Genomic DNA, 23,214 nt, shown 5'->3' with positions numbered 1-23,214 from the left:
GACCGGATTTCTATTACCGGGGGGAGGGTGGGGGAGCTGGCTGTAGTCTCTTCTAAAACGACTCCAAATATTTAGAAATTTATGGTCTAGAAAGGATGTGATCTTTTCAACAGTCTTACTGCCTGCCTCCCACTGTTCTTATCTCAACTACAGAACAGCATGGCTGACGTAAAATCATTATGTAGAGGAGCAATTCATTCTTATTTCTGGCAATAAGAGTAATGTATGACCAATTAAAATGCGTGCCGAGGTGAGATGCGAGGGCAGTATCTATGAATGGAGCGCTGGTTTTATGGCTGTCAACAATTAGTGCATTAGTTGATGAGATTCGATTAAAATAGTTTTAACACGTTCAAATAAATAAACACATTTAACTTTTCAAATGTACTTTTTACTTACGTCCTGTTTCTGACCTATGACAGATGTGAAATTCATCCTGGCCATAGCTAATCCTTACATTGAAATGTAGATTGAAATAAAGAAATACTCACTGAATAAAGCTGAATAAGCTAATAAGAGTGTTGCTTTTTTTACAATGGGTAAACAGCACATCACAGTCTTCCTCTTTAATAACATCTCTGGGTTTATTTAAACTTCCAGAATTCCCAGAAGCCCTTCTTTTTTATGAGTTGGTGAACGTGCTCCCTGCACTCCCTGCTTAGCTCCACTAAAATACGTGCCCTGGGGACGTCCAGGACAGCTCTGAATTATTCCATTGTGTGGCGTCAACATCAGAATTGTGCATTCTCTACATGTGAAAGTCACAAAAAATCATCAATAGTCTCTGGGCCCTGCACTGGTTCACTGTTTTTACCCGAGACTGTAACCGCAAGGTTAGCAGTTTTCTATGAGAAGGTAAAACGCACGATAAAAAAAATACACTGAACAAGCAATATGTTTTTCATTACAGGTTTTTTTCCTTTCACAAACTCATCAAAATGTCATTGTGCCGAGTGCTTGACCAACTCTCAGTCTGAGCACATTTCAACATAGCAAGCACATTATTTTGATTTAATACAGAACATGCATGACTAAAAAACAGGTGTCTCCCTCCAATGCCGCAAACATTTCACCATTTACTTTTAGTTCTTTACTATAAAAAAGCAAGGCCATGATCTTTCCATTATTGTAAGTGGCAAAGTTACAGACACATTTTACTTTTTTTCTGCAAAATGACCATCTTAAAATAAGTTTAGCTCCTACATACTACTCCTGCTCTTCATTTTTTTTCACCAGGTATGGTTGCTGTGTAGGCCTAGTGAACGTGTACAGTAACAGAAATATGTGGGGGTAATAAAAAGTGTAATTTACTAAAAGACGGACTGTGTGGATCATAGAAAATGACAGAAAAAAAATCTCTAACCTCACAAGCACACAAATGAAAACATCACCATTTTCTGCTCTTCATTTCTACTAGTCATTCAATCATACATACTACCTGAAAACACTGAAATGAAATTTCTCTCTCACACACACGCACACACACACACACACACACACACACACACACACGCACACACACACACACACACACACACACACAGACACACACAAACCACATCGATCAGACCAGTTCTTTTTTTCCCAGAGTTGAGTTTATTCTCATGTCGAACTTGCTGGGGATTTCTTGTCTTGGGTTTAACTCAGGCTGCTTTTGAAAGGCTTCTGCTCATCTTGTGTCTGCTCCAGTTTGGGGGAAGGATGCAGGGAAAAATAGTAGTTGAGAAAGAGAGAAAGAAAGAGAGGAAGGCAGAGGTCTTCTATTTAATGAGGAAGCTGAAAAACAGAAGAGAAGAAGTCAGTCAGTGATTTCTTGGCCTGGAGCTGGAAGCCAGTGCTGACATCTCTACACATTATTCCCTGTCGACATGCCACCAACCATCGGACCTGGAGCTGTTTGTAAGGCTCTCTTACACACACAAGTAAAATATACAGATACTACACAGATTGTACTATATACAGACACTATATAAATGCAATATTGTGAAAAGCTAATTTCTTTAAACTTCAGCCCCAACTATGCACCCCCCAAATACTTCTGAGAATGCAATGATGGCAGATTAGGGAGACTGATAAAAAGGCCATTTTGATATTAAAGGCTTAATATCACAAGAAAAAAGTAGTAGTATTATTAAAAGAGATTAAAGATGTAGCATAATGAAAATAAACATTACAACTTTAATAATTCAAAGCAACGTCATCTTTCTTACCGTTATCAAGAATATCTGCATTTCCCTGACATGCCTATTTTCTGTACCTGACAATTTCTCCTAAATCTGTCTGCTTCTTTAAGCCTTTTAGCGTTTATAAGCTTTTTGTTAAATGGTGGATGACTACTTCTTACTTGTACTTGACTTTATTATTTTGGGGTAACACTACTCATAATTGACTACAATTTTTGGTTACTCTACCTACCTCTGTTCTTGGCAGCATAACTCTCCACTAACTGCAGTATGCAATCTTTTGTTAATGCAGTATGGCCATTTTTTGAGTGTCATTTCGAATGCATAAATGATCAAAGTATGTGAAGTCAGTGCAAAGTTCTGCTGTTCAGAACATGGCAAATCTAACAGCCTACTCCCACTAGGGCAATAGGCATGGGATCCAATCGGATTACCCGCATCATACTCAGCTCAGTTGTACTGGGTAATATGAGCCACACTGTTCAACAAACTGTCTGAAAACAGAGACGGATGATACGGCACAAATTGGTCTCTCATCGTTATTGCTGTATTTTGTTTTGTGTCATTGTGGAATCGCATCATATTCACTTCTGGTCATCTGACATTTAGGATTTTTTACCTAAAAAATGGTCTGGCTGAACTATTTATTTTATTAACTACAGAATTTTTTCTTCTATGTTTGTTAATCACCAGATTATCTCTCCCTGCATTCTTATGTCTCCCACACTTGTCATAATTAAAGTATGTATTATAAAGCTTTAGAATGAATCGCATGAATTTGTTGCAAAGTATGCAAATAATTAGGGGCAACATTTTTATAAGGTGACAGAATAGGCCTTCTTTAGCAACAACATGGGATACAGCCTTCTAAGAAAATACTTTATGGAGATTAACCATTTGATAGACCTCTTTTAGCCAAGAGAGCACGACACTCACTGAAGAACCAGAAAACAACTTTAAACATTTAAACCTCACTTAATAACATGTGTCACTGAGCAAGACACTTCAGTGGGACTGTCCCTGTAACTACAAATTGTAAGACCCCCTGGATAAGGCCGTCTGGTAAATGCCATAAATGTAAAAATTAAATAAATAAATTGCCTTTTTTAACCTCACCTTTACACCAAAACCTTTACAAAAAAGAGGTGGTAGAGCCTTCTCATAAGGCAGTGTTTCTGCTTGTTTCCATGTGCATTCCTCTTATATGATCTGGTTTAACCCTCACGGATAGTTTTCTTCCCTATTGCCCCAGTATGTGCCTCCTGTTGATCTCGCTCATGTTTACTCTTTTGTGTGTACTAAGACCCTTCAGCAAAAACCCCGTTGTTTGTGAGGGCTCTGTGTCTGAGCATGTGCGTTTTTTCTCATCGGTCCTGACAGCACCTCTCACCACGATGCAGAAGAGCAATAAATTCATCCAAGGAGAACAGCGTGCACCAAAATTCAAAACATGGTATTTTTCACTTGACCGCGCAGCAATTTGAATCCCAACTCCAGGTGCTAGCACAGACTCCGGCGGCAATACACTCAGCCTGCTAGCCATGTCATCCCAATACCATGTGACTGAAAGGTTTTTTATTACTGAATTTTGTTCTTCAGATTAAGAAACCTGATGAATTTACACAACTCTTGTTTTTCTAAATTGGGTAGTCTCTGAATGTCTTTCTCACCTGTAGGGATAGCCATGATACTTGGACCTGAAGATGGACAACAGGAAGCTGAAGAAGAACACCACCAATCCCAGACCAACGAGGCAGATAACTGCAGATAACCATGGAACACAAAGAAACCAATGTCAACTTTTAACAGATAATGTACAATCAACCAAACTGTTCTGAAAATAGATGGGGGTGGTGGGGGGAATCACGTTTTGATCTCAGATTTTAAATGGGTTTTTAAGAAAAAGTGGGGCTAAAATCCTCCCGACAAACGGAGGTTGTGCATTCCATTTTTTCCCTACAGAGCTGATAACCTTGTTAATATACAGTAAAAACCCACAGAGTCACTGCTGCTTTCTGCTGATAGGATTACTGTTTCCTTTTGAGATATGATGCAGTGAAGCATAAAATAATCTCCAAACATCAACAATGAAAAAAAAAATTATGGTAATATAATTCTCTCAACCAGTCAACCAAACAAACAAAATGCAGTGGAATACCAGGAGGAGCCCATGTCCAGCAAATTTTGCATATAAGGATACACAGTACAGAAAATTGATGGCAAAATATTGATGACTGATTTGAATTGTCACATGACATTCACCACCATTTCTCATAAAAAAAATATTCTTCATACAGTCTTGTGGACCTATGGACCACAGTCGTGATGGAGAAAGCAAAATGTTAAAAGCATAGAGGCTACTGCACATGGGGGGGAGAAGAAAACAGTGGCAGCTGTTTGAGAGAATGAAAAGCTAATCTCGCCTTAATCAGAGCAGTTTAACCTCTCCTGAGCAAGGGCACGTCCAATTACGGCACCGTCGTCACCAGCTAATTTTGGAATTAGTCATCCAGAAAAGTTTGGTTCAAACTGTAAGTGCTACCATGCAACAGGGCAGGGGAGGAGGGATGTGAATGTAGATACTAACTCGCACCTCCCCGCTGTCCAAACTGTGATATTGGGGATAATTAATGTGGCTGGAAGGATCAGGTGAGAAAAATAGCTGTGTGTTGAGGAGGCTATGAGAGTGGGGCTGTCATCTTGAGTTAATCGTTTGTAAGGTAGATGTGTGAATGCTGAACCAATCTCATGCAACCAATTCATGTACTGGCTTCAATGCAGAAAATCTGTTGTGTTTACTGGAGAGCCTGACTGTGAATTGATGAATGCTCTGTTTAAAGATATATAGTTTTACGTGGGCATGTATGCAGGTCTGATTGTATAGGAGATTACAATTATTTGTATTTTAGCCTTATTCAAATATAATACTTCAGGGCCTGTATTGACCATTGGTTTGCAATTAGGTTTTTCACATTAGGGTTAAAAAGAGTAAATCTGTCTTGGAATGGCACAAAGTTAAAACAAACTGAACATGTTGTTCGTATTTGTATACCACACAAAGCGATTGAAGCCTTAGCAATACTTGTAAAAATATATATCACACAATTTTCTGTGACTTTTTCTTTTAAAAACTACAACAGATGAAGTATTTTAAAGTGACAAAATAAACAAACAGGTAAAAGGGCAGTGGAGGCTGTCCTCATAAGGATGACCAGTATGATTACAATTTCATTCAGCCATTGGTTCAAGGCATTAGATGATATCTGATGATTAGATGATTACCTGAAACAGTGAATGTATGGCATCTCAATAAGTGTTTTAGAATACATATATTTTGTTATACTAAATCATTTCAGTTCACATGGTGCACAAAACAAAATGTGTCCTCTACTTTTCAATCATCACCTTAGTGAGCAGTGGGCAGCCATGACAGGCGCCCGGGGAGCAGTGTGTGGGGACGGTGCTTTGCTCAGTGGCACCTTGGCGGTTCGGGATTCGCACCGGCAACCTTCAGATTATGGGTCCGCTTCCTTACCCGCAAGGCCACCACTGCTCCTTAAAAACTGATTCTAAAAAGCTGATTCAACAGTAAAACTGGACTAAATGGAGACATTCAGAGCAATGGATATTCCAGTGATGCCAGAGCATTTATTATGCTTACAGAGTATAGCTCAGAGCTCCAAGAGAAAAAAAAGCATTCTTGTCTTTATTTATGCAGCACTGAAGTATTCATCATACACATTCAAAACATACTGCCCTATTTTTTTTATTTGTAGGATCTCATATGAGCTCATAAATAATTGGGACCTCCCAAATATGGTTATTATTGTTGTTACAAGTAAAACACACACACACACACAAAGGAAAGAGTCAGGAGTTCAGTGTTCCCATGGCAATTAAAAGTGAGCCTTGGTGCCATGCAGCCCCCTTCTTACATCAGTTGGTTTTAATTGACAGTCATGCATATATATCCTAATCATAATAAAGTCGTTACACCACCACCTCCACTGTGCCTGCCTCCCCCCCCCACGCCCTCACAAGCAGACGATGTATGCAGAGCCGACACTTGCAGAGGACAGATGAATAGGGAAGGCGAGCAGGAGAAACAGAGAGGGACCAGGGGCCATATTGATGATAAATGCTGTAAATGTATATTGTGTCTGGACACCCTCAGCCGTCCCTCTTGTTATAAAAATAAAATAAACAAAGCAGCAGTGGCTATCTAAATGTCCCCAGAGTGGAGCCCATGAAATCACGCGTGACAGACGTGATTACTAATTTATGTCACATTGAAAGGCATAATCTACCCCTCACTGTGAGGGGGATGAGGCGCCGTCAGGTTGGACCTGCTTCTGAGTGTTCCTTTGGTTTGCAAGGGCTTGTGGGTAGATTTCACAGAAAGCCTCACGTGTGCAAGTTCTGGTCTGTGTGTCTGCGGGATGACTGACCTTTACAAGTGGTCACGGTGTACAGAGGTAATACAGCGTGCATGGTAAATATGAAGTGATTTAAATGCATGTTCGAATGAGCTGACCATGCTTAATTAGTAGCTGACCATCTTCCCACACACCATTTGAAAAGAATTGGCCTGGCCAATAACAGCAAACAAGTGGCTTTGGAGCGCTCATAACCACTTTGTATAATGGCTCCCATGAGCCAAAGAACAGGGACAAAGAACACGTTTTAAAATGGCCTTCATTTTTTTCTTGGTTTTCAGTAAACTGACCTGTGGGGTTTGTAGACATGAGTTTTCAGAGCAAAGTCAAAAGGGGGCTTTACTATCACTAGAGGTGCACAGTGATTCCAGACACTATTTCCCAGGAACCACAGGGGGCTGTACATAATTACAGGGGTAAATTAGTGATTAAGTACACAAGTGCAACCAGTGATAGAGCTGGTACAAAGTGGTGAGGACGGAGGGAGGAAGACTTGCTTGCTTCATTTGTTGTGCTTGGCCAGAGAATGCTGGTTGAGGGATCATCTGTCAGGTGGACACCAAGAAATTTGGCCGCTGACAATCTCTGCCGCTGAGTGCTTTTTAAAAATCTTGTCCAGATTCAAAAACAGACTGTTACTTTTGCATTCTGGTAACTTATTGATGCTGTTGGAACTGTACTGTGCAGTTGTGAGTCAGAAAGGTGAAGACAGCACATGGTGGTTTTGAAGACCAACATGCTCATTTTCCCAATCAGCTGATATGGTAGGGTAGTGTTGAATGCTGAAATAAAGTAAATGAAAAGCACCCTAACATATGTATTAAGACTGGTAGATCGGTAACCTCTGTGGACTGGTTTGGGTGGTCCAGAATTTCATTTGTCTTATGATTAGCCTCCCAAAGCAATTAAGCTTTGGTATCATTCATAGTTTTTTGTTTGCCTGAGTGGTATCATTTTTGGAGGTTGTTTTTGATGGAGCCGGTGAAAGAGGATGCATGCTCCTCCAAGTTGGTCTGCTGACCATAGGTTGTAACGTCTGTGTGTTCAAAACAGTCATGTAGTGCTAAAACTGCACACTCTGGACAGACTAATGTGCCTGGGAAGTGGTCTGGCACGTGTCAGCAAAGAGTGGGATTTTGTAGGCATTGTAGGAGTTGGTGTAAACTCTGGTAAAAAAAGGTAGGCCATGGTAGACAATCGGAGGAGCTGGAGGCACAGATGCTTTCTGAAGCACACAGCATTGTCTGATGTCATTGGTTATTCAGGCAAATATTGACAACACCAATACAAATAACAAAACTTAACAAACAAGCAGTAGATACCAAAGTGATATTTACTGAACAAAGTGTGTATGAGTTCAGTCTAATAAGGTACATTTGAGGCCAAAATTATTAGGCCCCTTTATGAAACTAGACAACACTCTTGATTTCTCCATGAAAATGACTACAATAACAATGAATAACAAACTTATTACAAAGTCCACTAAGTGTAATTGGGATATTTCATTGGTACACCGAGTTGAAACGAGAATGAGATATCCCACATTATTGGCCTCCTGGTTAATATCAGTCAATAGCGTACCCCACACAACTCTATTAAAGTGGCTATTTACTAGGTTGGCACAGGTCTCTAATATGAAATTTTAGCCCATTCTTCTTCTTGTTCCAGCTGGTCCAAATTGCATGGTTTTTGAGCATGGATATTCAATTTCAGCACCCATCACAGATTCTCAATAGGATTTAGGTATGGGCTCTGTACGGGCCGCTCCAGGATCTTGGTTTTGGTATCCTAGAACTGTTGGACAAATTTCGATGTATATTCTCCCTCAAAATGTCAACATCATTTTCGTTTTTCATGATGCCATGTATTCGAACAAGGCTGCCTGTACCTGAGGTTGAAGGCCTCTCCCTTTCTTTACCAAACACAAGCAATATCCATGTGCCCAAATAGTTAACAGTCTCATTGCTCTTTGAGTAAAAGGGTTCTTCTGGCATGATGGGGCCTAAAGCCCACCACAATGAACAGCCATCGCAACCTTATTCCTTGAAATATCAACTCCAGAAGAGGTCAATCATCTTGGCAGATGTCCGGAGTTCTTAAAATATCCTCCGCCCTTAGCATGATCCTCTACTTTTTGAGCCCCAGACGGATTTCCTTTGTCTTTGGCATGGTGAATATCAGTAGTTCAAGTGCCCTCTTCCTTGGAGTATTTTTATGCTGATTGAATGTTGTTAGGATGCCAATTGACTATACGTTTTTCTTAGGAAGCCAATTGACTGTACAGGGCCCTCACTGCCAGACTCTGCATCATATTCATCCCACAGTCCACCAGACACCTGGATACTCAGGGACTAATGTTGCATTGTTCCATTTGCAATACTTATTATTCATTTCACTAGTTTAGCACTGTCTGTCTCATTGTTGTCTACATGTTTATTGACAACAATGCCTGTGTCCCATCTGCACTTTATGTACCCCAGTTTGTCTGTGTCACATATGTGCACTTTAAGTCAGTATGTAACTTAGTTTAATTGTTCAAATGTTACATGTAGCACCAAGTTTCTGAGAAACATTGTTTCCTTTCACTATGTACTGTCTAACATCTCTCTCTCTCTCTCTCTCTCTCTCGCTGAAACAACAGCTCAATAAAGCTCAACTTCAGCTTCAATTCAACTTCAGGTGTGGCTTCAATTGGTTAATTAGGTGCGTTTTGAAAGCAAACATTCGCAGGGAACTAATATTTTTGACCACCTTTTTTTTTTTACTATATTTGAAATAAAGCAAGCCCAAAACTGTATTTTGTATTACAAAATGTACCCAAAGCTACTAAACAGCAATAATGAATGTTTGATCATATCAAGTTTCATCAATTCTGCAAATATTAAGATGAAGTTTAGGAAAATGTTCCATAACCTCTGATAGAACCTAAGCTTTCTGTAATAGATATTATGTTACAACTTACTCTTATTCTTACTTTAAGAAACAATTTCATCTTTCCATTCTCTTCTTACCAATTAAAACATTTAAAAAAAAAAAAACCTGCCTGAAAAAATGTTTATAGTTAATGTTCCAAAGCATAATACCATGCTTGGTCATAATACTATTACTAAGTCATTACCAATACCAGGACAATATTCAATGCAGACTAGAACAATACCAACAATAATATAATTGTGAGAATTGTGAGAACACTTTTTATATATAAATAAATGTGTAATTGTTACGTCCTGGTATTTTGGGTGTGTTTCTGTTCTGTGTTTTGTGTTGTTTGCAGGTGCCTGGTGATTGTAAATTCAGCCCACCTGTACCTGCTGTGGGACAGACTGAATAAAAGGAGCCTCAGTCTCCTTTTTCGGGGCTGCGCTTGCCGTGCCATCCACCCACCCGCCTTCATACCATTTCCCTTTGACATCACTTCCGGTTTCCCCTGCGCTTCCCCTAGGAGGCGACGCAACTTGTTGTGTCGGCCTGCTTCGGTGTTTGTTTGTTTTTCTCTGTTTTCCTGTCTTGTTTGCCGTTATTCGTTGTAATTCGTTTCGTATGTATTTCTTCTTTATTTATATATTTAGTTGTTAATAAAATACTTGTTAAAATTATCCGTTTCATCTTAGTAGGTTTACGTTTGTGTAATTTCTTTTGTTATGGGCCGGAGCCCCTAGACCAGTTCGTAGCAGTAATGATGTTAAATTAAAAGCGTCTGTTTCAGACGGGAAAGACTGCTACATAATTATCCAAAACTCCAAGCCATGACTGTATTGATTACTTAACATACAGCTAATATTTAATTATCACAATTTTTGACAATCCTACTAATATGAAATTTTGACTGTATAATAGGGGCAGTTTGGCGGGAGGAGCTACACCAGTAAAACCAATTCACCCATGTTCCCAAAGCATCCACTCCCAGATAATTACTGTCATTTGTTGCCCCCCAAAAAAACAACTTAGTGGTTTCACCGATAGGTGCTAAAATTGGAAGAGGTGGATTAACCTCAACCTCCTTTCCTAAATAACTTGTCATTTGCATAATGCTTATAAATCTCCATATTTGCATACCAAAGGAAGAGAACTGCAGCTAAAAAAGAGAAAGGACTGAGGACATCAAATCAAGTGGACTTGAAACTAAATGTTAAACTAATGGCATGAATGGGCACAACTAGATGCATTACAGGTTTAAATAACATATATTTAATCTATAAGTCAATCTATAAGTTTTTCCTACCAGTCTTGCATTATTGTAATTACAAAAGATGTTTAAAGGGGCAATAAATAACCTGTTGTGCAACCCTCCCTGACCCCTACCTTTAAAATCATTATGATTTATTATAGAAGAAAATGGTAACCTAAAATTGTGGCATTTATGAAAGAGACCCACTCCTTTGCATCACTCACTCCATCTTTTCTTCTAACCATTCAAGTTAATTCAGCCATGGTGCTACTGACCATGTCACTGTGCCGCCCTCCCTATATATACAACTTATTTTTTTTATTATTACATGTTCATTTTGAAGGAGTCATCGGCACAGTTCTGTAGAGCAACAACACATTTGTATTAAACATTTACAAGCATTACATTCAACACGTCCCTACAACTGAGATGCATCTGGATATTTGGAGGCGTGAAAGGACAAAATTCAGATAAATTGTGTACGACACAAAATAATCACACCATTGATACATAAGTGTTCACTCTTACTCGTCTCGATATATAGCCAGCAACATGAAGCACACAGCTCACACACACACAGCTGCTTACTCTCAAAACCAAAGTAACTCCTGACACACACAAATACAGACATCAGAGGGATTTCTGATTAAATTTGGATCATTTTTTACATTTTTCTTAGAATCTGTTTCATCATCCTCTTTATAAAATCCCCCACAATAGAAGATGACAGTTGTTTATCAGCAACAGTGTTCTGATTAAGAAATTCTAAACTTTAATTCAAATTTAAAGTCACGGCTTATCCAGATTTTCTCACATATTATCACACATATCACACATCAAATGAGGTCAGAGGTCATAAAGCAACAGGCCAAAAAATCGAATATGAATAACACAAACACTGCAGTGACACAGCTGTCAAGAACATGAATGCATGGACACCTTACAACAGAGACATGCAGAACCAGGTACCAGAGTAGAATAGTGTAAGAAGTCCCTATCAGGAGGTTTTCATCTTTTTACAGGTTGGTATTTTTCTACTGAAACGTTTTTGTTAAAACAGCAATGTGTATGATATGAAACTGATGCTCCTGAATGACTGCTACAGTTCCTATTGGAAGACAAATCCAACACTGAAGCAAGGAGCCATGTTGACTGACAAGTAGGGCTGGAAAAATGGCCTAAAAATAATATTTTTAAGCTATATCATGAGATCCTGTCCTGACAAATGTGTGTCTGTTTGTATCTGTTCCCCGTCGGGTCATTGTTACTTGATTTTTCCACTGTCCTGTTCACCGTGTATTAAACCCGTTTCGTGACATCGTGCGTATGCGTCCTTCTTCGTCGCCATGCCCAGCCATCGTTCCAGATCTCCTTCCTTGCCATGTCAAACTTGCGCGACCACATTGTATATCTATATACCTTAAAACATCTGCGAAAGTTCCTTGAACCAGGGTGGGGGAGCGAGATGTATGATTTGATGGGGCAGAGAAGCAAACCTCGAAAGCTAAAGTACATGCTGTCTGTTTAAAAATAAGGTTTCAAATTCTACTTGATGGTTAAAACATAGTAGTAATTTACCACATGGGACATGGAACAAGTCATAATACATTGAGTATATTCGCTTGTGACAAGGTAGAAATGTATTACGGGAATTTACTCAAATATGATTTCAAGCTTAAATTGGAAGTTGATTCAACTTCACACTCAAAAGCAGCTCCCAGGGAACAACACATGGAAACCTCTACAAAGGCGAGGAAGACATCTATGATTTTTTTTTCCCACCGTCTTTCCAGTTCTATAACCCTATGACACTCAAGCTACAAAGACTTCATGAGAGTTCACTCCAACCAAAACCAGAATGAAGACAGCCAAAAAGAAAGAAAAAAGCTGATAGAACTCACTCCTTCTTTTGCCCACGTCTCCTTTGGAACTTGCGGCTTCATTCAAGAGGACCATCCCCATGGAAATGGCAGCATCTGCGGCTGTTGTCAAGGAAACAGCGGGTGCGTGTGTCGCTGCCCAGTGACAGGTCAGGGAGTTTATTGTGTTTTTGTTTCATTCTCCTCTGTTTGTTTGTGTGCAGAAAACATTTTGTTTTATACATTTCATGTTCCAGTGGAGTAGACACGCTTTGTGCTCCAAAATGTCTTTGAATAGCTGCTGGGTCTGTGTGTGTGTGTGTGTGTGTGTGTGTGTGCGTGCGTGTGTGTGTTGTGGTGTCGCAGACAGAGCAAGCCTGTTAAACTCAGAGAGGCTTTAATGCTGCATACCGCTGCCAACTCTACGCTACAGCACCAGTGTATGAAATGTAGAGGAAAAAAAAAATGATAGTATATATGTAACAACTGATTTAAACTGTACAATGGGTGATTCATTAAGGCCTTCAAATCTCTAGAACCTTACTGTTGGTCTAGACATGATTGTTCCATGTAGTAACTTGATGAATTATGAATAATAAACAGGAGCTCTCCTTGTAAGTCGCTTTGGATAAAATAAATAAAGTAAAGTAAAGTAAAGTAAAGTAAAGTAAAGTAAGGAGCTGCCCTTGATGCTGATTCCTGCGGTTAAAGGAGTTAAATCAATACTGCATTGTAAAGCAAAACTTTCCTAGTGGGAACAACACCAAAATCAATTAATATATGATTTATATATTCATATTCATCTATAATCATTGAAGAATACATCAGCAGAGAAATCATGGGATGTGGCTTCTAATGATGTAATGACCAGTGACCATGCAAAGCAAGCCCTAGCTTCATTATGCAGGCCTGAGTGCAGCATATGCTGGCCGATTCCCTTCTTTGCCTTGCGGACAGGTTGTTTGTAGTGCTGCTGCTGACGGAGGGACACGGGGAGGCTGGAGACTCGCGCTGTCTGCCAAAAGCCTCAGCCTCCCCTCTCCACCATCCAAGAGCTGCACCTACCCACTGGCAAGAAGGAGGAACGAAAACAAACTTGGGCATGGGGCTGGGTGAGAGACGAGAAAGTGAGTGTACCTGCAGGTTCTGGGTGTGTTCCAAAAATAGTTCTCATGTGGACCTTTTTGATCCAAATGTATTTTCATTTTGTCATTATAATGTTAATCTTGTTAAAGCAAACAGCATAAAAAAAACTTCATATAAATAGTCCAGATTTCTCATAAATAATTAACACATGAAATTATGTAAGGTTGTGATGCCCAGGTCCAGGTGGACAGCGGCCACAATGGCCCACCACCATTAGAGGATGGAGAGGGGCATTGTGTGTGTGTTTACTGTGTTTTCCTTATATAATGAGCATGTTCTCATCCTGTCCCTCGTGTCACTCTTCATACATGTTGGTGTGTAATCTGGACAAGTCCACTACTTTTTGGCATCAGACCACTATTTCCTTTCCTTGGTTCAGTGTTAAATAAACCATTTGTGTACACTACTACAGCACACGGTGCACACAATGAAATGAGTCCTCTGCTTTTAACCCATCTCTTTAATGAGCAGTGGGCAGCCATGAAAGGCACCTGCAGAGCAGTGTGTGGGGAGACGGTGCTTTGCTCAGTGGCACCTTGGCACTTCGGTATTTGAACCGACAACCTTCCGATAACGGTCCTCTTCCTTACCCACGAGGCCTTCACGGCGGAACATTTTCTTCGAGTGTGCATGAGCATGGCTGGGCTTCCCCTCAATCTGTGTCTGTATCCATTCTACCGGCAAATGTTTTATATGACGCATTCAATATCATACATAGGCCCGATCAGAAACACCAATTCCCTGTGCAATTCCCAATCCAAAGGCATTCTTCTCTCTTGACAAAAAGTGGGCGAACACACATGCATGCATCAGACGCGACACCTGCGCCGAATGAAGAGGAGAGGTGGTCACAATATCAATCTATATGCTGCAGCAGCCCAAGCACTGCTTACTGTTTTAAAGGCTGTGTCTGCAGGCCATGTGCCCTTATATCTCTGCTATCGCTAGCCAGATCTAATGACATTTAAACCATACACTTACAAACAAAATATATAACTGGCAAATTGTGTTTCCAAACCACAAGAAGTGCGTGAACGATAACATGCAGTACATTAGAGGATTTATGATATTGCCACATGCAAAAATATTATACCATTTATGGCAAAATATCTTTGACATATGGGGACATAATCCAATGCATACATAAACATTTCTATAAAAACAATATTGTCCTCATATGTCTTTTTTTATTTGCTCAGCACGAGTGATTGCTGCGCTGGAGGGGGAAGTTGCAGGCGAATATTTGTGAACGTCCTGCACATGACCGATGAAGTGATTTACACAACGGAACTGCAGATTCCAGAAGATTCCTCGCCTCAGCACCAGTGAAAGGATACTCAGCAGCAGGATAATGTGGGACTCGGCAACAAACTGAGCCTGGCTGCTCCCATGGATGTAACTCTGGAAAAGACAGAGGAGAGAGTGGAGTTAGAGGTGTGGCTGGATAATGTTACTAAGGTGGTAAACATGTGACACGTGTCCCAAATGCTTTCACAATGACAGCGAAGCCTGCCAGTGAAGCATGCCATTTTGGTACCAGTGGAAATATTCTGTAACAGAAAAAGAAATCATTTCCCTTTGGTTAATAAGAGAAAGTTTAGACGTAGGGTTAGGTTTAGGCTCGCAGCCATTCTATTCATAGAGGTAGTTAAGCATATACCTTTAATAATAATTGTAATATCTGGTTTGCGCAAGTAGCGTAAACACTATATATGCAAGATGCAATATTGGAATTTAAGCAAGCAATTACATTTGCAGCGACAATAGTATGTGATCAAACATGGGTCCTTCGGTGGTGACTAAAATCCTTGCATGGCACGGAAAGAAGGTGGGCAGATGTATGTGTATGAGTGTGTGCATTTTAGCTGATAAGGGCCTTATTACCCTCCCCTTTTTTCGGATGATGGAGACTGGCAGGGCAACTTTACCCTGAGGCCAGACACGGCTGCAGGCACGGGCAACTGCCTCCTCTTAAATACCTTTCCCTGCGATAAGGAGGAGTTGGTGTAAACAGTGGTAATTCAGCTGGAATACTATAATAGTGGATTCTCCCGACGAACTCTCTACTGCTGCTAACAGCACAGAGGCATGTGTAGTAAGGTTTTTTTATTTTTTATTTTTTAAGCACACGAGGCAGTAGAACTCAACGGGGGCTTACCATCTGACAAAGCCCTGCCTGCTACGAGGTCAGCACAAATGTGCAATTTGTACTCAGCTCCTAAGCCCTTCAGCCTTGTTTTTTCTTTCTCCCACGAAAGCGATAGGATAAGCAGCAAAAACTGTTTTGAGCCACGGTTCTTAGGTCCACTCTGTGTGGGAGTGAAAATGGCTGATTTAGTTCTTAACCAACGTCAAAAAACACAGAACGTACAGGAATCCCCCCCTCTGTTCCTCCATTAGGCGACCACTTAATACCAGGAGAGGCAGGATGGTGGGGTAACAGGTTAGCCAGACACTGACTCACTGATCACATGGCAGCATGTGGGTTTCACTCTCCGCTTTGTGCACAGCACACGGGCAGGCGTGGTTTAATGCTTCCAAAATGCTTTTCAAAAGTCATCCGGTGTAACAGATACAGAGACAGAGGTGAATGGAGGAGGAGTAGAGGACCCTCTAATCCATCCAATGTGTGGGCTGACCCCAGAGAATTCTGGCCCTTGTAGTCAAAGGTGCTTCTGGCAAGAGCATCCAAAAATATTACAGCTAGCGTGACACAACCAGACACAAAGCCAAGTGGGCGTATCAGAAATTTAATAAACAGCAAGGACCTAAACATAGAACACTTTATTACCTGGCAGGAGAATCCACATCATAAGCTCTGTATGATAAGAACACAATACACAATGCAACCAGACTCAACAACAACAACATATATTACTGTCACAGGGGGAATTCGATGACGTACTTGCAGACATACTTTCGGCGTGGGGATAAGCCGTCGTACCGGGAGAGGACGCTGGGCAAGCGGGGCCGGAGGACCGGGGGCGCCTGGCCGGCGAGGAATGAGGAAGTAATGGACGCGCTGCAACGCAGCGGGGAGTCAGTTCGGGATCTTTGGGAAGGACCGGGGCAGAGGAGAACCGGAAGACGGCGGGTTTCAGGATGGTCCGGGATCTTGGACTGGACGGGAGTAGGTCTTGGGCGGCAGAAAGGTAGGGGAGCATGGAATCCCGTCTTAACCGAGGGGTCAGGTAGATTCAAGGTCAGGGGCAGGAAGAGGTTGGAGTCAGGAAGTTCCGGTCGGGGTTCCTTTCGTGGTTTCCAGGGGATCAGGCAATTCTCGAAGTCGTGGACAGGCGAAGGTCGTATTACGGGAATCTCGATTATCGTAGGTCGTGGGTGAGAGAGCTAGCGTCTCTGGCGAGTAAACTCATACAACTCATTTAACTCATACAAAGAGCGGGCGTGTCTCCTTGGTGTTACCTCCCTTTTATACTTGCCACCGCCCGCTTCCATTTCCTCTTCCGGGTCGTCGTCTCCCAGGCTGGTGAGGTGCCCTCTAGCGGGCTGGAGGCGCGTTGGCCATGACAATTACTTATATAGCCCAAGATCACATACAGTATGTCTAAATGGGCTTTGACAGGCCCTACAGTTGACATCCCATCACACTTGACCCTTCGTCACACAAGGAAAACCTCTAGGAGAGAGAAAAACAAGAAAGGAAGAAACCTCAGGATGAAGTGACACAGAGAGGGACCCCCTCCCAGGGTAGAGTGAGCCTGCAAATGGTGTCAATGCCGGGTTTGTGATGATTTGTCCAATAAGAGAAAGAGGCCTATAATTGTAAAGGTGGAGAAGTCCAACATGTAGTCCAGTATCATGGTGTACAATATGTGTCCACTATGCTGCTACTGGTCCATTTGAAAATCCCTGAAGCTTTAGTTGTGACGGTGGTGGTGGCTGTGGTGACCCTCTGGTTCACAACGCACAAGTTTTCCAAGAAATCATGGAACATAGAGTTCCATAGAGTCAGAAATATATGGCTGCGTTAGCCTGCGAGTCCAGTAGCCTGGGTGATTTGGGGACCAGGAGACCAGGCAGGGAAATTAATGATACACACGCTCACATTTAGCCATTCTGCTGAGTTTGTGCCCGCTCTGCCTGCCAACTCCGTTCGAGCTCAGCGCACCTCACGGCGCGAAAGGAGTTCCGCCGAAGCAAACGGCCCGACCACATACACTGCAGATTTTGAACAATTCCCCAAAAAATATGTAAAGCAGCTGAACCTCAATGGCAGTGGCCAAAGAGAGGAGTGTTTTGAATAATGGGAGGGTAATCTTGAGCTGAACTCTGAACGGTAATTGCTCTTCGCCTGAGACGGAAAAAAAAACCACAAGTGAGCCGCAGTCAGTGATTGATTTGTTTCCTTCATAGTGTATACAGAGAGTGGGTGACTCGGGGTAGGCTTTATTACACAGCATGTATTGGATGGAGAATTCAAAGTAGGGTTATTATGCCCCTAACCGCTGGAAGACGGTCATATTTTCGCGTTTCCTCTTAGCCAAAAGAAATCAGAAAGACAAACTGTGGTGAATTTGCTTAGTAGCTATACTGCTTTTGAATTATTTAAGTGAAATGAAAACTGATAACCCTTAAAGGCAAGCTTCTGATGGAGCCCGGTCAATGGCAGTGGAGGACAGGGGAAGCAGTCATTTTGTCCCGATGTTGGGAGCCATGGGAATACAGGACAGGGAAGCAACTTCATAAGCCTAGAGGCAGCTGGTTTGAACAGGCTGTTGCTGCGGCGTGACGATAAGGACAGGGACGTCCCTCAACCTCACAGGCAAGTGGCTGGGAGTACTCCCAAGGGCCCTTGTCAGTAGCACTCCAGACCGAAAGCGCTTCCAGACCCCTCCTTTCCACTTAAACAGCACCACGGACACCTCTCCCCAGCTCCTTTCTTCAGCTGCTATCCCATCAGCAACATCAAATTGTCCTCAGACCACAAGGCCGAACCGATGAGGGCATATAAGCCTCATATTCTCAACATCATGTCTTGCCATTCTGCAATCTAGATCCCTGTTTGTCTTGACAGTGATTATGTGGATGATTCTTCATGGAGCTCCCCATTGGAAATAATATGTTTCTGTGATAAGCAATGCAATAACAGCCCCCCTCTATGAACAAGAGTTCTCAATAAACAAGATTGCTTATCACATCTTACCCATCAGTCAGGCGTTTTTCTTCCTTCGTCAGGGCGTTCCCTTCCCTCTTTCCACTTGGATGGCTTGTTTTAATGTTACTTTCAATCAGAAAACAATAGAAGGCTCTCTGTCAAAAAATGCTGAGAACATGCGAGGCACATTAGCAGGCCCGCATAAATCGGAATTGCAAATCGCCTGGCACTGGCACCGGGATGAAAAATACTGTAATACACAGAGCAGCACTTCCAATTAAACTGATGAATGGAGCTTTATATTTCCATTCATTAGAACAGACGTGGCCTATATGTAGCCGTGCAAAGTCACAACTCACTGATTGGGGCTTAAGAGGGGCGCTTTTCACGCCCATGTCCCAGTATGGAAGCATTACACAGATAATCAGCCAAATGGTAAACAATGCTCCCAAGTGCGGCCAAACAAACAGGCAGGCGGGCATGCTCAGAAATGTGACAAGCAGCAAAAAACTGTATCCGGCATAGCCATATCCAACTCTAAACCAGGGTATTCGGTGGTTGTAGCATAGTGGGTAACAGGCTCATCTCTGAACCAGATGACCACAGAGTCACAGGTTCAAACCCAACTTAGTACCATTGTGTCCCTCAGCAAGACACTCATAACTTCTGATTGTAAGTCACTCTGGATAAGGGCATCTGCTAAATGCTGTAAATGTCAACATAGAACCAGAAGAGAAACATCATCACAGTCCACTCTGTGTGATCATATTAGCCAAATCATATTTTTTGACAGTTTAAATGCAATTGTAGGATGACTCCTGGGTTTTGTAAAATTTTAAATCTAGCCTACATTGTGAAGCATGACCCCGGCCTCAGTGTCCTGATGATGCATGATAGCATAACAAATATACCACAGTGATCAGTAATGAAAAAATGTAATAAAATAAACATGTTGATAAAGATTTGACATCTGACCAGATAAGAACTTCAGTGGTAGAGACCAGGCGGTAGTAGCCTAGTGGGTAACACACTCGCCTGTGAACCAGAAGACCCAGGTTCAAATCCCACTTACTACCATTGTGTCCCTGAGCAAGACACTTAACCCTGAGTGTCTCCAGGTGGGGACTGTCCCTGTAACTACTGATTGTAAGTCGCTCTGGATAAGGGCGTCTGATAAATGCTGTAAATGGTAAGAGTCTCTGTCTCTCTTTGTGAGAGAAAAGTGGGAACCTCTCACTCACAGCCTTGTCTCATGGCCCAAAGGAAATGACTATATCCACAGGACGTGTGTTCTTCATTTCATTTGAATAAAGTGACATTCCAACTCCACCACTCTCTTGCCGACTGACACTTCAGATAGGCCCCGCGCCTATGCCCCAATCCCTGTAACGTCTAAATGAATTAGAAATACAAATTCAAGGCTGATGGCTGAGAGCTGAGTTTTTGAATGGCAACGGATAATGTTATTTTCACCCCCCGGTTGCTTTTTTACTCTTTTTTGAAATCTGTCACATGCAGGGTGTAGACAAATAGTTCCAGGGACATGACTTTGCCTAATGGGTTTCCTGTTATAACCTTTACAAATGATTCTGTTCATTGTTTTATTCAGTGTTTTTCAGACTTCCGTCTTAAAGGTCAAAGTACTCACTAGGAGATGGAGATAAATGAAAAGTCAACAAAAAGGAAAGAGTAACTGAGATGGAGAAGGGAAATGTGCATGAGTGCAGGAAAAAAAACTTACATTTGTAATAGTGAGAATAAAGGTGGAAAGGCGACTCTGAGATAGTAATTATACTCTAGGAGAGGGTCTGCTGAAACACACAAAAGGACCCATTAATTTCACTTCTATTTGAAATAATTACAATGGTTACTATTATATTTGCAAAGAGGGATAGAGAAATTAAATAAACTTTGTTTCATAACTTTTTTTTTTCTCAGCACTCCACTTTTGTCGCAAGTAATCCCAGCCCCTCCTCATAGCTCCGCCATGTCCCCTTATGTCCTGTCAGGTCTGCCTCATTCAATTTCACCTTCTTCTAAAACAAATTACAATATTCTATATTTCTGAGATACATTAGAATAATCTGCAGTATGAATTATTTTAGGCAATGCATTGCGGCAGCATTGTATCCTTCTCTCTTGCACCTCTGCAACAACAAATTATGGCACAACAAGCCCTACCTGCAGACCCCTATCTGCTTTCAGCGTTGCCCCCACTTTCGGAGAAAAGCCTCTGTGATCAATATTACATGGAGGCTGAGCCTGTTTGCTGAATTAAAAAAAAGCCTAAGTGATGTTCTTATTATTGCATGAGCTGCACCGCTGAGTCAGAGCTGCGGGGGGCTGTCGAGGAGACGCTCCGGTCCGAGGTGCACTTGGTGTCTACATCGCTAGAAGACATTTAACAGCAACCACGTGCTAACAATGAGTGTAGAGAATACTGCTATTCAGTTGCAACCAGACCGGACAGATGAAAGGACAAACTGCTCGGATGAGGAGGACTGTTGAAAAATGAAATAAAAGCCCCAGGCATGGCAGGCAATAGAACAGTGACACAACCACAAATACACACACACACACACACACACACACACACTGGTACAGCTGCAATATGTTAAACCCTATAAAATATTATAGTCAGAGTTACTGAAGTGGCATTTAGAATCAAAGGCCAGTCGGGCTGAAGACACAGCAGACGTTGAGCCTATCATTAGGCAGCAGGGGTCCTATCTTTCACAGCAGCTAATGCCAAGAGAGAAGCGCTCTGCCTCATGTCTGATTGGGCAGACACCATGGTCTGGGAGCAGTCACCCCATCAACCCTTCCAAAGCACCGTCCAACACTATAAATGTCAGTAGTGCCCCTTATCACTAATGAGTGGCAATGAAGCTCATCAGCAGTGACACCTAATGGGGAGAAAGAGGGACAGATGAAGACACAGAGAGAGGGTGAAAGAGAGAGACAGAGAGAGAAAGAGAGGGCAATACTGACTGGGGTACAGCCAGTAGAGAGTGAGAGATGCTGAACCGAGCAACAAAGACAAAACAGAGAAATCATAAAGTGTGTGTCTGTGTGTGTGTGAGAGAGAGAGAGACAGAGAGAGAGAGAGAGAGGGGAAAACCAAAGAGAGAGAGTGGGGTGGTCGACCCTCTGGCCCTACTTTGATCTCTGAGAGTGAGTCTATGGGGGGGAGTCTATGGGGAAGAAAAAAAAGTCCCAAAATACAAGCAAGAGATCAAGAGAGAAACTAAATCTGAAAGAAAAAGTAAAAAGACGATGGAGAGCGCACATGAGAAAGAGAGACGTCGAAAAGAAGAGATGAACAAAAAAGTTCATCTTAAGCCCTTCATCTGAATAGATCATGCCAAAATAAACCGAAGAGGAAGGACAGGGGGTTGAAGAGTGGTGAGAGTGGTTAGTCACATGTCATTTGCCTCAACATTGAAGAGGGCCATTTTCTGATGGTCTTTTTTTTTCAGGGGAAGTGGCTTATTTCTCCCTCGTTCACATGACTGCTTTCTCATCAGCACTCTCCTCTGAAACTCTGTGAAGATGGGGGTCATTTAACCCTCTTGCTCACTAGCAGTAACTACACAATAACAAAGACACTCTCCTCATATTTTCTGAGCCTAAAGCTGACCCTGACCATTGAGTCCACATTAAAAACAAAGGTAGACAAATAAAGAGCTATATTAGCTGCCCTTTAAATAAAAAAAATGTGAGTGTGCATTAATCCAAATTATTATACATATTCTGGATATGTTAAATTTTCTTAATAATCAATGTCATTGATAGAGAATATTGACTGAGGAGGTGCTCATTTAAAAAAAAAGAAAAGAAAGAACAGCACAGTGGCTGGAAAACAGAAAACTTTCTCTCAAAAAGAAACACAAAATATATATTTTTTATTTTGGTCCAATTTGATTGCACATGCAAATGGTGAGACTAATAAAAAAAAAAATCTCTGTAAACTGCTTGTGGTTCATGCAACAGACACATATTAGGTCCATATCGTATTCTAAAACAATCAGCTGATATCATTGCGGGAAGGTTTTCCTCACCTCAGACTTTGCCTTCGTTTCAGTACCTCAGCATACATTTTACACCATACATTTTTACAGTTAATCATTTACAAGTCCATATTGCCTAAATGCACAGCCTTATTTCATGCATTTCATCTGGAGAAAGTTCTTTCTCTTCACCCATACTGCATGACAACCTTGGAAAAACTGTGATTGCTATCTGTGATTTAATCGGACAGGAGAAGTTTTTGTCATTGTGATATACAGCACTGCACATGGTGCAC

The 23,214-nt window shown here is 41.6% G+C and overlaps 1 protein-coding gene across 1 annotated transcript in view; it reads right to left on the bottom strand.

Annotated features, from left to right (window-relative positions):
* Positions 1-369: 369 nt before the first annotated feature.
* tusc3 (tumor suppressor candidate 3) overlaps positions 370-23,214 on the bottom strand; it is a 58,051-nt gene continuing 35,206 nt past the window's right edge. Inside the window, exons 7-10 of the mRNA XM_028975811.1 lie at positions 15,130-15,193; positions 12,689-12,763; positions 3,854-3,944; positions 370-1,776 (exon numbers count right to left, since the gene is read on the bottom strand). Coding sequence (XP_028831644.1) covers positions 1,761-1,776; positions 3,854-3,944; positions 12,689-12,763; positions 15,130-15,193 — 246 coding nt within the window. The 3' untranslated portion in view covers positions 370-1,760. The remainder of the gene's footprint in view (positions 1,777-3,853; positions 3,945-12,688; positions 12,764-15,129; positions 15,194-23,214) is intronic.

The sequence above is a fragment of the Denticeps clupeoides genome, chromosome 4 (assembly GCF_900700375.1).
Source record: "Denticeps clupeoides chromosome 4, fDenClu1.1, whole genome shotgun sequence".
NCBI classification, from domain to species: Eukaryota; Metazoa; Chordata; class Actinopteri; order Clupeiformes; family Denticipitidae; genus Denticeps; species Denticeps clupeoides.
This window is presented reverse-complemented; position numbering and strand designations above follow the sequence as displayed.